General features: G+C 40.3%; 1 protein-coding gene across 2 annotated transcripts in view; it reads right to left on the bottom strand.

Annotated features, from left to right (window-relative positions):
• Positions 1–12461, bottom strand: part of Itgav (integrin subunit alpha V) — an 82701-nt gene that overhangs the window by 29510 nt on the left and 40730 nt on the right. For both annotated transcript variants that reach the window (XM_021193077.2, XM_029536005.1), the window contains exons 9-14: positions 12142–12185; positions 11754–11810; positions 10394–10446; positions 9190–9392; positions 4997–5188; positions 2094–2139 (exon numbers count right to left, since the gene is read on the bottom strand). In XM_021193077.2, coding sequence (XP_021048736.1) covers positions 2094–2139; positions 4997–5188; positions 9190–9392; positions 10394–10446; positions 11754–11810; positions 12142–12185 — 595 coding nt within the window. The remainder of the gene's footprint in view (positions 1–2093; positions 2140–4996; positions 5189–9189; positions 9393–10393; positions 10447–11753; positions 11811–12141; positions 12186–12461) is intronic.

Here is a 12461-nt window from a genome sequence, read left to right as displayed (position 1 = left end):
GGAGAGGGGAGGGGAGGGGAGGGGGAGGGGAGGGGGAAAAGGAGAAAAAGGTTATTTAAAAATAAATTGATTAAATTCTCATTCACTCCATACGCAATTCAATGCCCATTACTATTGGTAATAGCAATGACAATCGTACTAGCCTAGATGTAAACATAAGATGCCTGACTGTCTCATTTTACCCACAACTGATCTAATTCAGTCCTGCATCTTGGCAAATGTTCAATTCCAGGCAAGTGAGACAATCAATCAATCAGCCTACCTGAGTTCAGCACAATAAAGCACAACTGTTAGTAGCTATAGGACATCCAGCTAATTAGAGGGAACACAGGGTGGAATGTGTGTATCATAAACCCATCTGTGCTGACAGGCATATATATTGGAAAGGAGAACAGATCTGGCAATGCAGGCAGAATACCTACAGATCATACTTGAGGCAGACGTGACTTCTTAATGATGAGAATATTTACAGTACAGCATACACATGCTTATTTTATACTCTTTAAATATTTGTTTTTATTATTTAAATTTTGTGCATTTGGAGTGGAATATGGGTGGAAGTGAACACAGATGCCTGCAGAAGCCAGAAAAAAATATCAGATTCTGGGGAGATGGAGTTACAGGCCTGACATAGATGCTAGGAACTGAACTTGGGTCCTCTGCAAGAACAAACAGTACATGCTCCTAACTCCATTCTTAACTGTTAGGCCACCTCTCCAACTCATTTTCGCCCTTTAAATTTCTTACATACTTACCTCATACAAGCGTTTACTAATTTTATGAAAATTTATGAATTATATTAATTATTAACAATAATTATAAAACTAAAACAATAAACTAAAATATATCTGAGTAGCCCCACATAGTGAAAATCCAAACAATAAAATACTATAGAGTCTCAAAGCTACAGCGTTTTGAGTACCAACAAGATGATCAAAAATGTTTTGGACTATTTCAAGTTTTGGACTTTTAGATTAGAAACGTTTCATGCTTAACTGAGTCCCTGCAAATACTTGAAAACCTATAAAACTCCAAAATCTGAAGCACTTCTGGTCCCAAGCATTTCAAATGATGAATATTCAACTTGAGACTACATTTTTGCAAAGTTCAGATGCACAAGTCAGTTTTATATTCAAGAACAATGGGGTCAGGTCAATGAGGCTGCTTCGAATGATAAGTCTGTAAGGGTTTTTGTTATTGGTTATCTGTTGTGGTTTCAGGGGGTTGTTTGTTTGTTTGTTGTGGTTTTCAAGACACGGTCTCTCTGTGTAACAGACCTGCTTAGCCTGGACTGGCTATGTACACAGGCTGGCCTCAAACTCATGGAGACCTCCCTATCTCTGCCTTCACAGACAGCACTGGGATTAAAGGTGTGCACCACTACATCTGGCTGGGTCTGTAAGTTATGATCTCCGTGGCTATGATGAAGTTGATGGATCACAGAGCCTTACGTGGCTCCAATGGAAACTCTCTTGCCAAGTTTAGCCTGTAAAAGTGCAAGAACCTCAACCGATTCAAAAGGTCAGTGGTGTTCTGAGGCAGAGGAAGTGATGACCCATAGAACTGAGAGCACGTATACAGCTAAAAAATGAGAATTTGTATACCATGCTCTAGTTTAAATAAAAGAGTTCTGATGTTTATGACATACCACCTTTATAGTCATGTAATACTGAGGCACAAGTACCAACTTAGTTTCACTGCTTCTTCTATGAAAATGTAAACCTTTATCATTTTAAATCCATTGGGGGCGGGCAACAGAGGGCCCAAGTCCAGTGTTTTGTGTACACGAGGCAAGGATACTCCCAGCTACCACCCATACATTTTAGGAGTGACTAAAAATGTAGGACAATGTCTTCACACAAAATGTAAAGGCTAATGAGGGAAAATTCTGAATAGTCTTTAAAAAATATTTTTAAAAAAACTATAGCTCTCTATTCTTTGAGAGTTTCTTGAATATATAATATGCACAGCAAAGCTTGAATAGAATAATTTTGTCACTACAAGAAAATCAAACTGAAATTCAAATAAATACTTAAATTAAAATTTTTTCAAACAATTTAAAATATTCCTGTATTAAAGAATATGCAACATACCTGTATAAGACAGCTCGATCCACACCAAAAGCTCCTACAACTAAGTCTTGAGAGACAGAAAAACATATTAATAATAATAATGATTTTTAAAATATGCATTATTCAATGTCATGTTTACTACTCCTGGGTTTTATTCTCAAAGCCAAGAAGTTTTAAGATAATATGCACAAGGCAAAACTATTTCAAAACAGTGAGCAAACTCTCATCCTCAGTTAGACTCTCCTTCAGCTAACCAAGAACATTTTAGAGGCTAGAGAGGTGCTTTGGTGCTTACAAGCACTGGACACAGTGGTGCAAGTGGCTCTAATCCTACCATGCCCCTACTTGGAAATGAGACTCTCCAGAAGTTCCCAAGGCAGTGAAGCCACAGCAGCACACATATCCTGTCTCAAATATGGAGGAAAACCAAGAGTCAGCCAGGAGATGCTCCACACTCATCCTCCAACCTCCTCATGCACCACAGTCAGACACACCTAAGTCAAATACCACCACACCTTGACACCACCCCACACAAACACACACACAGACACACACACGAGTGGGTGCCTTTGAAGTAACAGAAATAGAATTTTGTCCTGAGGAAATGTGTAGAGGCACACAACAACAACAATAACAACAACAAATATATATATATATATATATATATATATATATATATATATATATATATATATATATAAAAGGTAAAATAAGATACAATGGTTATTTGTTAGAATGGGAAATATGAAATTCATGTTTTAGAAAAATAAATGTTTCAAAGGAATAAAATACATAATGAAAAGTATTGTGTGTATATATATATATATATATATACACAATACACACATACACACACACACATATATATATATACATATATATATACATACATATGTATGTGTATATGATGGAATTAAACTTTGATCTGCAGGAAGAGCAGCCAGTGTTCTCTAACTGCAGCACTCTCTCTTCAATCATATACATATATATGTATGTATATATACACATACATATACATACATATATACATATACATACATATATACATATACATACATACATATATCTGCAGTTAGAGAACACTGGCTGCTCTTCCTGTAGATCAAACTTGACTCTGCCTTTCCAGGGCTAGGATTAAAGGCTTTCTCTTAGCACCTGGCTTAGGATACTTTGTTTGTTTGTTTGTTTGTTTGAGATAGGGTCTTATGCAAAGTAGGTTTTCCTCAAACTCTATGTAGCTGAAAAAGGCCTTGGCCTCCTGAATTTTCCACCATGCCTAATTTGATGCAGAGCTAGGGATCAATCCTGTGGTTTTTGTGCATTCTAGGCAAGCACTCTACAAAGTAAGCTATAATCCACAGCCCTTCTAAAACTGTTCTCAAGAGTAAAATTGTTGGGAAGCTGAAAAGATAGCTTAATGGTTCCGAGTATTGACTGCTCTTCTAGAGGATCCTGGTTATATATGCACATATATATAGGTATAGATATATGTATGTATATATATGTATGATTGAAGAGATAGCGCTGCAGTTAGAGAACACTGGCTGCTCTTCCTGCAGATCAAAGTTTAATTTCATCATCCACAAAGTGACTCACAACTGTCTGTAACTACAGTTCATGGGGTGTGACACCCTCTTCTGCCCTCTGTAGGCACTGAACACATGATGCACAAACATATATACAAGTAAAACACCCATTCATATAAAATAATAAAAACCTATACATTTATACATGCATAATATATATGTATATTCATATAAATGAATGAATGAATGAATGAATGAATGAATGAATGAATGAATGAATGAATGATCTGGGCATGGTGTTGCACACCTGTAATCACAGCCACTCAAAAGGCAATAGCAGGAAGATTATGAGTTCCAGGACAAGCTGGGGTACATTAAAAAAAGAAAAAAACGTGCCTCAAACAATCACAAAGTATAAGTGCACCAGGGAACTATGCAGATCCATTTGGTGGCATTAAGCTTTGTAGTGCACACACTGAACTCATAACAAAGCTCTGCAATAATGCCAGCTCACAGACAAACCTCATGTCTCATTTCTAAAGCATGGCACCAAGCTAAGACCCAGAATCCAGAGCAGCTAGTTCAACAACAGATACTATCTGGGTCTTCACAATTTTACTTCAAGGAAAGGATCAATTTTGATCCTAGAGCCACTATAATACTCAAAAGATGTAGAAATCTAAGCTGATGGTCTCACTCTGAAACCTTGGGCAAGTTACCCTTTTTCAGTTACTTTCACATCTACAAAATGGCCTTATAGTGACCTCAATTAACTAAATTCCACAACACTGCTGTTGGGAAAATTCAGTGAAATGGTACTTGTTTTGTTTTGTTACAGATCAGAGTGATTAGTCCAGGCTAGGCAGATGGCTCTGTGGGTAAAGTTCCTACTGTGCAAAGCATGAGGATTTGAGTTTGTATTTCCCCAACACTCAAGCCAGATTCGGTGCTATGCACCTGTAATCCTGGCATGGGACGAGGGCAAGAGACAGCAGGGTCTCTAGGCTTGCTCAACCAGCATAGGCAAATTTATGAGCTCCAGTGACGGACCTTGTCTCAAAACATAAGGTGTTAGAGGCAAACCAAAGACATGACCTTTGGCCTCCATGTGCAAGTGCATTCAATGTATACACACACACACACACACACACACACACACACACACACACAGTGATTGCACCAGCTCATAAAAATACTAGCTCCTTAAAAACAAAAGGCAATAGATGCCATTTTAAAAACTTGGAACGTGCATTTGGCTTTCTGTTTCATATTGTACACTCCCATCAAAAGAGCTGTTTAAAGTCTTCATCAGTGTTTAAACATTAAATGGGATGATGGACAAGAAAAGAATAATGAACACTTTGGGGATGAAAAGCCCAGAGTCACACAGAAAAGTACCTGGATATCCATTTCTGTCTACATCTGTAGCTCCCTTCATTGAATAGCCAAAGCTTGGAGGCATGCTCTGAGCAGCCCACTGCCCCTCGAGGATTTGAGATGGCACTGAATTCAAGCCTGTGGATCTTCCATTGAAGATATAAACAAGTCCCTTTTTATCTTCACCACCATATGGAGCAGCAATTGCAATATCTGTGAACAAGAGGGAACAGAGTGGAAAAGATAAAGAGAAGAGGAATAGTGAATTAGGAAAGTAGGCAGGGATGGCCGGAAGACATTCTTGGTATTAACACTCTTCATACAATTCATCTGTTAGGTTAACTGTTGAGCTGAAGTTCTGCAGAACAGCAGTCTAGGCTGTAACAGGGGAATGAGCCTGTAATCCCAACACTCAAGAGACTAACCCAGAAGGATTCTGAGTTCAAGGTCAGCCTGGGCTCCAGAGCGAGACTCTCTGAAGATGACAGAAAACAAAAGGGGAAACTACTTCAAAGAGATTCAAGGAAAACTATGCAGCAGTGACATTAATCTAGAGGCAGGTGCCCTGGGTCTGACCTTGGACAAGAGACTTCAGATTTCTGAATCTAAAATGCTTCATCTTACATTACAGATGTGGATGAGGACACATGAACACTCTCATCTTAAGTTCATTTTGATGCTTTTGACCCCTCCTTCTAATTCATTTGTGAGTTTTATCTTATAGAATGAAAATCTAGTTCATAATTTTCATTCTGTTCAATTTATACTGAAACAACATAAGTATAAAATTTTTAATTCTCTAAAGCAACTATGTGACACTAAATGGTCATGGTGACTTGAAGATAAATATGACAATTCCTCCTTCCTCTTCGACTTATAATGGCCCCTTGGTACCAGCCACATCAAGTTGCTTTGATGTCCTTACTTAACAACCTTATGCCTCCTCAGTGACATCTCCTGACATCTTAAACATGCCTGGATTCCACATTCTTTATGTGAGACCATCATACCTGGAAATATCTCAAACACCACAGTAATTGCATTCTAGTAGTCTTTAAAAAAGAATTATTTCCTACCTATACACACCCTATTGCATGCTGGGTTCCTCAAGAATGTGTGTGGGTGGTTACCTCTCTTTTGTTTGTTTTTGTTTTGTTTTGTTTTGTTGGAGACAAGGTTTCTCTATGTACAAGCTCCCTCGGTAGACCAGGCTGGCCTCGAACTCAGAAATCCGCCTGCCTCTGCCTCCCAGTGCTGGGATTAAAGGCGTGTGCCACCACCGCCTGACTAAGGGGGTGTGTAGGTGATCAGCCTCTTTGTTTCTTGCTGTTTTGCATTGCTTGAGACTACATAGCTTTGGCTGGCCTGGAACACACTCTGAAGAGCACGCTGGCCTCAGATTCATAGAGATCTGCTTACCTCTCCCTCCAGAACGCTTGACTTAAAGGTGTGCACCATCACACCAGCTTCGACAAGCCTCTGATTGTCAGCGCCTAGAAGACTATCTGGTAGCCACAAGCCCTGAGAATATGTCATTCTTTGAAAATATGTGTTTGTATCATATAAAGAAGTCCTTTTAACCCTATGTTTTAAAAAGATAATTCAAACTGACATATGCATTAAGAAAATACTGATTGGGATTAGAGAGGTGGCTCAGCGGTTAAGAGCACTGACTGCTCTTCCAGAGGTCCTGAGTTCAAATCCCAGCAACCACATGGTGGCTAACAACCCTCTGTATTGGGATCCAACACCCCCTTCTGGTGTCTCTGAAGACAGCTACATTATATTCTGGTGTATCTGGTGTATACCTATACATAAAATTAATTAATTAAAAAAGAAAATATTGATTAATTTCCCAGCAAAAGATGGCTCTAGTCTATGAGGCTATTTAGTATGAACTGCCTCTTTCTAACCTCGTCAGTATTGCATACACAGTTTCTGTCTCCCTCTCGGCTGCTGTCCAGAGCCGCCGCATGCACTGTCGTGAACTCACTTCCTCCCTGGATTGCACTACTGTTCTCTTTAGGTTTTAACCCTTCCCTCTGTTTTGTTTTGTTAGGCAATAATGACAAAAACTGCACAAAATTACCCCAGAGTCTACATAACAATACGAGACCTAACTTACTGTTTCCTTTTCTACATCCATTTTGCTGTGATTTGACTGTGAAGTGTCCTGTCCCTCACCCCATAGACTCCTGTGTTTAAACACTTGGTGGCCAGCTAGTGGCGCTGACCTGGAGAGCTGTGGGACATCACAGAGGTGGACCCTGACTGGGGAAGTGGATGAGTATTTCAGGGAGAGGGAGCAGGCCGTGAGGCCTTATCACGTGGCCTCACTTCCCATTTGTGCTCTGCACTCTGCCGATAGACACAAGACACCAGGTACTTATGCTTCTGCTGCCATTGCTGTCAGACTATGAGCCAAAGAAAACCCTTCTTCCTGTGGTGGTTTAAATGTGCTTGGCCCAGGGGGTGGCACTATTTGGAGGTGTGGCCTTGATGGAGGAGGTGTGTCCCTGTGGGAATGGGCTGTAAGACCATGTGGGAAACAGTCTTCTAGCAGGCCTCAGATGAAAATGGAGAAGTCTCAGGTCCTCCTGCACCATGTCTGCCTGGATGCTGCCATGCTCCCACCTTGAAGATGATGATGATAATGGCCTGAACCTCTAAACCAGTAAGCCAGCCTCAGCTAAATGTTGTCCTTATAAGAGTTGCCATAGTCATGGTATCTGTTCACAGCAGTAAAACCCTAAGTCACTCCCTTAAGTTGCTTCATATCCATGTAACAGCAACAAGTCACTAATTTGCCTTTTTCTGGTACCTAGTGGGGTGGAGGACTGAAATAGCACTCACTGTCACCAGATCTGAACAAAATGAGATTGGAACTAACAGCACAAAAATGCATGTTTAATAAACATGGCTCAGATAATCTTCCACTAAAGATTTACCATTCACGGTTCCCTAGAGACCATCAACACCTCCTAAGGTATTTATCTCCTAACACTAAAACTTCTTTGTAAAAATCTTTGAAAAGATTTTTGCTGTTGTTTACACATGCTGTCAAATAACATAACAAAAATATGAAAAGCAAGATGACAATATCCAGGAAATGTGACTTTAAAGTGACTGGAATAGCTTTGAAACAAAGCAACAGCTTTCTGTCTTAGCTGTTCCAGAAAGCCTGGGAGACAGAGCCCGGCTGAAATGAAAGGGACCTGATAATTTCACACAAGGTAGGAAAGCAAATACAGCTTTCTTTCTTACATCCAGGTTTATTGTCAGTGAGCAGTGACCTACAGTGGGCTTTCCATAACTTGTTATGAGCTTTATTCTACAGTTGAATGCCATGTTCTTTGATGACAAAAAAAGATTTAGGACTATTTTAGGAAGCAAAATCTACCCTGGTCTAGTTATTCGCTAAGTCTGAAATCCTCTACGGTTATTCAAGCTGGCCTGTGACACACAGCTGTCCACAGAGCTGTCCTTTCCACTACGTAGTCAGAGTCATCTGTAATACTGAATTTATCAAGTCTTCTTCTTAATAACTTTCTAATATATTGCTTAAACCCAAATATATTGCTGATCATGCAAACCATCCAACAATCCTTCTCTCCTCACTGTTCTTTTACAAAAATCCTTGTAACCTATATTTTACGTATCTAATTTTTAATCTGTATTTCAGGCTTCGGAAAAGAGCTGTGTAGTAAAAGCCAACTTTTATTTTAAAAGGTATCTGTAACCACTGAAATATAGGACCACCATAACACAATAAGCATAAGCCGTTTACAAGTCCCCATGAAAAGACATATAACCTCTCTCCGAGGTTTCACTATAAAGCTCCGACTATTAAAAAAACTTTAGTGGAAACACATACCTGAGTTAGGCATTAAGTCATTATTGCTTTGACAATAAGCCTGGGAGCTAGTTTTTCACTTGGAAGCAAATGGACACTAGAGGGCACCGACAGGCAGCAGGATGCAGAGGGCTCCCTGAGAATGAAGGTTCCTTTCAGAATTGAATCATCTCTAGCTCATGAAAGCCAAGTTTTGAAATCTTTTCCTCATTTTTAAGGAAAAAGAAATAGCAATCCGTTTTTAAATTTGGTGTCAGTGGTGTGCTCTCCGTCTTTCCGGGAGGAGGTATGCACATAGGAGCTCCTGTACATGGCATTTTAGGACTTCCTCTGGTGACACAGAAAGGCACTTGGATCTTACCATTGAAGCCATCCTGGTCCAGGTCTCCCAATGGAGCTATGGCACTTCCAAACCTGGCAAAAACCTCAAAGCCGTTCAGCTTTGTAGTCTGGAAGTCTCCCACTGCTCTCTGCAGAGACACTGTGACCTGGCCGACCTCCTGGAGTTTTCCATCGGAACCTCGGTCCATGAACAGGGGGGCTCCAATAAACACATCTGCGTAACTGAAAGAAGAGAACATCCTCACACACAAACTCAAACTCTATCTGACAGTTGTCATTTCTCTTAATTTCCTACTTTATTCTACGGGTGGTTTTTATTTGGTTGGTGGGTGGGTGGGTGGGTTGGTTGGTTGGTGGGCTAGCTGGCTGGCTGGTTGGCTTTGGCTTTTTGAGACAAGGTCTCTCTGTGTAGCCCTTGCTTTCCTAGAACTTGCTCTGTAGACCAGGCAGAACTCAAACTAACAGAGATCCACCTGATTCTGCTAGGATTAAGGGGGTACCAGGTCTTCAGGTATGTCTGTGTACCATGTGTGTACCTGCCACCCTCAGATGCCAGAAAGGGGCATTGGATCCCTTAGAACTGGATTTAGGTGGTTATGAGCCACCAAGTGGGTGCTGAGACCCAAACTCAATCCCTCTGCAAGACAAGCCAGTGCTCTTACCCACTGAGCAGTCTTTCCAGCCCCTCATCACCACATTTTTATTAAAACTCCTCTTTTTCACTCAATCTCCATTTCCCACCCATTTGCAGGCTTCTTATAACTACATGGCTCAATGGTAGGTCATTCATAAAATTACATTGTCCTGGTTTAAGATAGTGGTTCTCAACCTATTGGTCTTGACCCCCCATAGAGGCAGAATATTAGATATCCTTAATATCAGAAACTTACATTCATATTTGTAACATCGGATTCACAACAGTAGCAAACTTACAGTTATGAAGTAGCAATGAAATAATTTTATAGTTGGGGGTCACCACAACATGAAGAAGGGTCACACCATCAAGAAGATTGAGAACCACTGTGTTAGAGCTATTTTAAAATTTAGGACCAACTCAAGGGTTTCCTCATATTTATGACTAGGGAGCATTAACTTGTTTTCTTAAAGTGACAGAAGATTAGCAGGAAGAAGACAAAGAAACAGAAGAAACACTGTTTAGTTTTAGTCAAGCACTTATAAACACAGAGGGAAACGGTTTCTGGAAACATTTTTTTAAAACTTACTCATCCCCATTAATGTCAGTAGCAGCTACAGAAAATCCAAAATATGCAGCCATCTGAAGAAGAAGATGGAACAAAACATTTACATTTCATACAGTCAGATGAACATTTACACTAACACTTTTATCTCAGAGAAAGGCTGATTTCTTTCTCTGCATTTAGGGTTTCAATGCAATGTCTTTCTGTCTGTTTCCTAAGACAATGGCCATCCATTAATGAGGCTTTTTAATTTTTCTAGATTTATAAGCAGAAAACATTTCACGTCTATCATTGCAGAGCCTATGCCATGAGGCTTCTCATTCCTCCTCTCTCAGAGCCTAGCGCTGCCAGGAAAGAGGCTCCAGCCTCGATACAAACACTGGGAGGATCTTTTCTCCCAGTGGAGTTTCTCTTTTGTCGCTACCAATTTGTAACTGAGCTCCCTGAGACACACAAGAAAGAATGTTATAAAACATCTATACTCACTCCGAATGGATTGTACTAAACTGAAGAACTTATATTTTGCAATGCAGCTATGCATATGCCATCAATAATACACACATCTGTATTGTGCTTTTGGCATCTGATAAAACTAAAACATGTAAGCCATCCTTTTCTTGTCTTTTGTTTTCTTTTGATTATGGGGTTTTTGAGACAGGGTTTCTCTGGGTAGCCCTGGCTGTCCTATAACTCAGGTTGGTCTCAAACTCACAGAACCACCTGGCTCTGCCTCCCTAGTGCTAGAATTAAAGGATTCATGGGTAATTCTTCCCCCGCCCCCAATTGGGTAATTCTTTAAGGAAATGTTGATGACATCAAGGAAATTTTATGCTTTTGTATAAGTACAATTTTACTTTTATTTTTTAAAAAACAGCAAACAAAAACAAGCTATAACATACAGAGACAAAAGGATTTGTTAAACGAAAATATTCTACTTAAAAACAAAGGTAAAATATCTGAAAGCAGTTGAGCAGTGGTGGAGCGCAGTGGTGGCACACACCGTTAGTGCCAGCAAGCAGGAAGCAGAGGCAGGTAGATCTGGGTTCAAGGTCAGCCTGGTCTACATAGTGAGTTCCAGGACAGTCAGGACTATACAGAGAGACCTTGTCTCCGAAAAACCCAAAGCCTGTCATAATTCTATTTATAGCTTTGTATGTATGGACCCATTAAACTGTTTCCACAAAACACTGACTGACACGAGATAACACACTGGAAACGGGGTCTTTCATGCATCTTTCATGCAGACTTGTACACGGGGAAAGCAGCAGCAAGAGGGGCTGTCTGCAGTGTGGGTCAGGCTACTCTGCAGATGACTTCTGTATTTTCACTTTCTACATTCTCCTCAGTGAATTTTCATAATGGGGTATGAATTTTAATACCATACCTGTTCACCAGTAAAATTGTGTAAAGAGGACATATTTTTCCCATCATAAATATAAACCTGTGTAAAAAAAATGAATTAGTTAAAATTAATGATAGCTACAGATGGGGGATGGTATATGAACATGTTTGTGGAGATATGTGCATGGGGGGGAGGGTGCTTGTGAGACAGTCTCTTTCTCACCCTGGAGCTCATTCATTTGTATGATGACTGACTGGTGAGCAGCAGGGGTCTAGCTGTCTCTACACAGCACCAGGGTTACAGCGTGACGGGCCTCCTTTCAGATGCCCACCCGGAATCCAAATAGCAGACCTCATGCTTTGGAGGTATCTTCTGACCATCTCCCTAGTCCCTTCTCCCCATAGGTTTAAAAACACCTTTTTCATCTTACCATTCCCAAAGTCCTTGCTGCTCTTGGAACTCCTGAGACAAAATCTGGGGGAAGAGGGGGATAAAAACGTAATTACTGATTCATCCCATATATAGTTACCAAACTCAGACACTACTGTAGATGCCAAGAAGTACATGCTGAAAGGAGCCTGATATGGCTGTCTCCTGAGAGGCCCTGCCAGAGTCTTACAAATACAGAGGTGGATGTTAGCAGCCAACCATTGGACTGAGTGTCCCTAATAGAGGAGTTAGAGAAGGGACTGAAGGAGTTGAAGGGGTTTGCAACCCCCTAGGAAGAACAACAATATCAACCAACCAGAC

The sequence above is a fragment of the Mus pahari genome, chromosome 3, assembly GCF_900095145.1.
Source record: "Mus pahari chromosome 3, PAHARI_EIJ_v1.1, whole genome shotgun sequence".
NCBI classification, from domain to species: domain Eukaryota; kingdom Metazoa; phylum Chordata; class Mammalia; order Rodentia; family Muridae; genus Mus; species Mus pahari.
The sequence above is the reverse complement of the archived record's forward strand: the minus strand, read 5'-3'. Positions and strand labels throughout refer to the sequence as shown.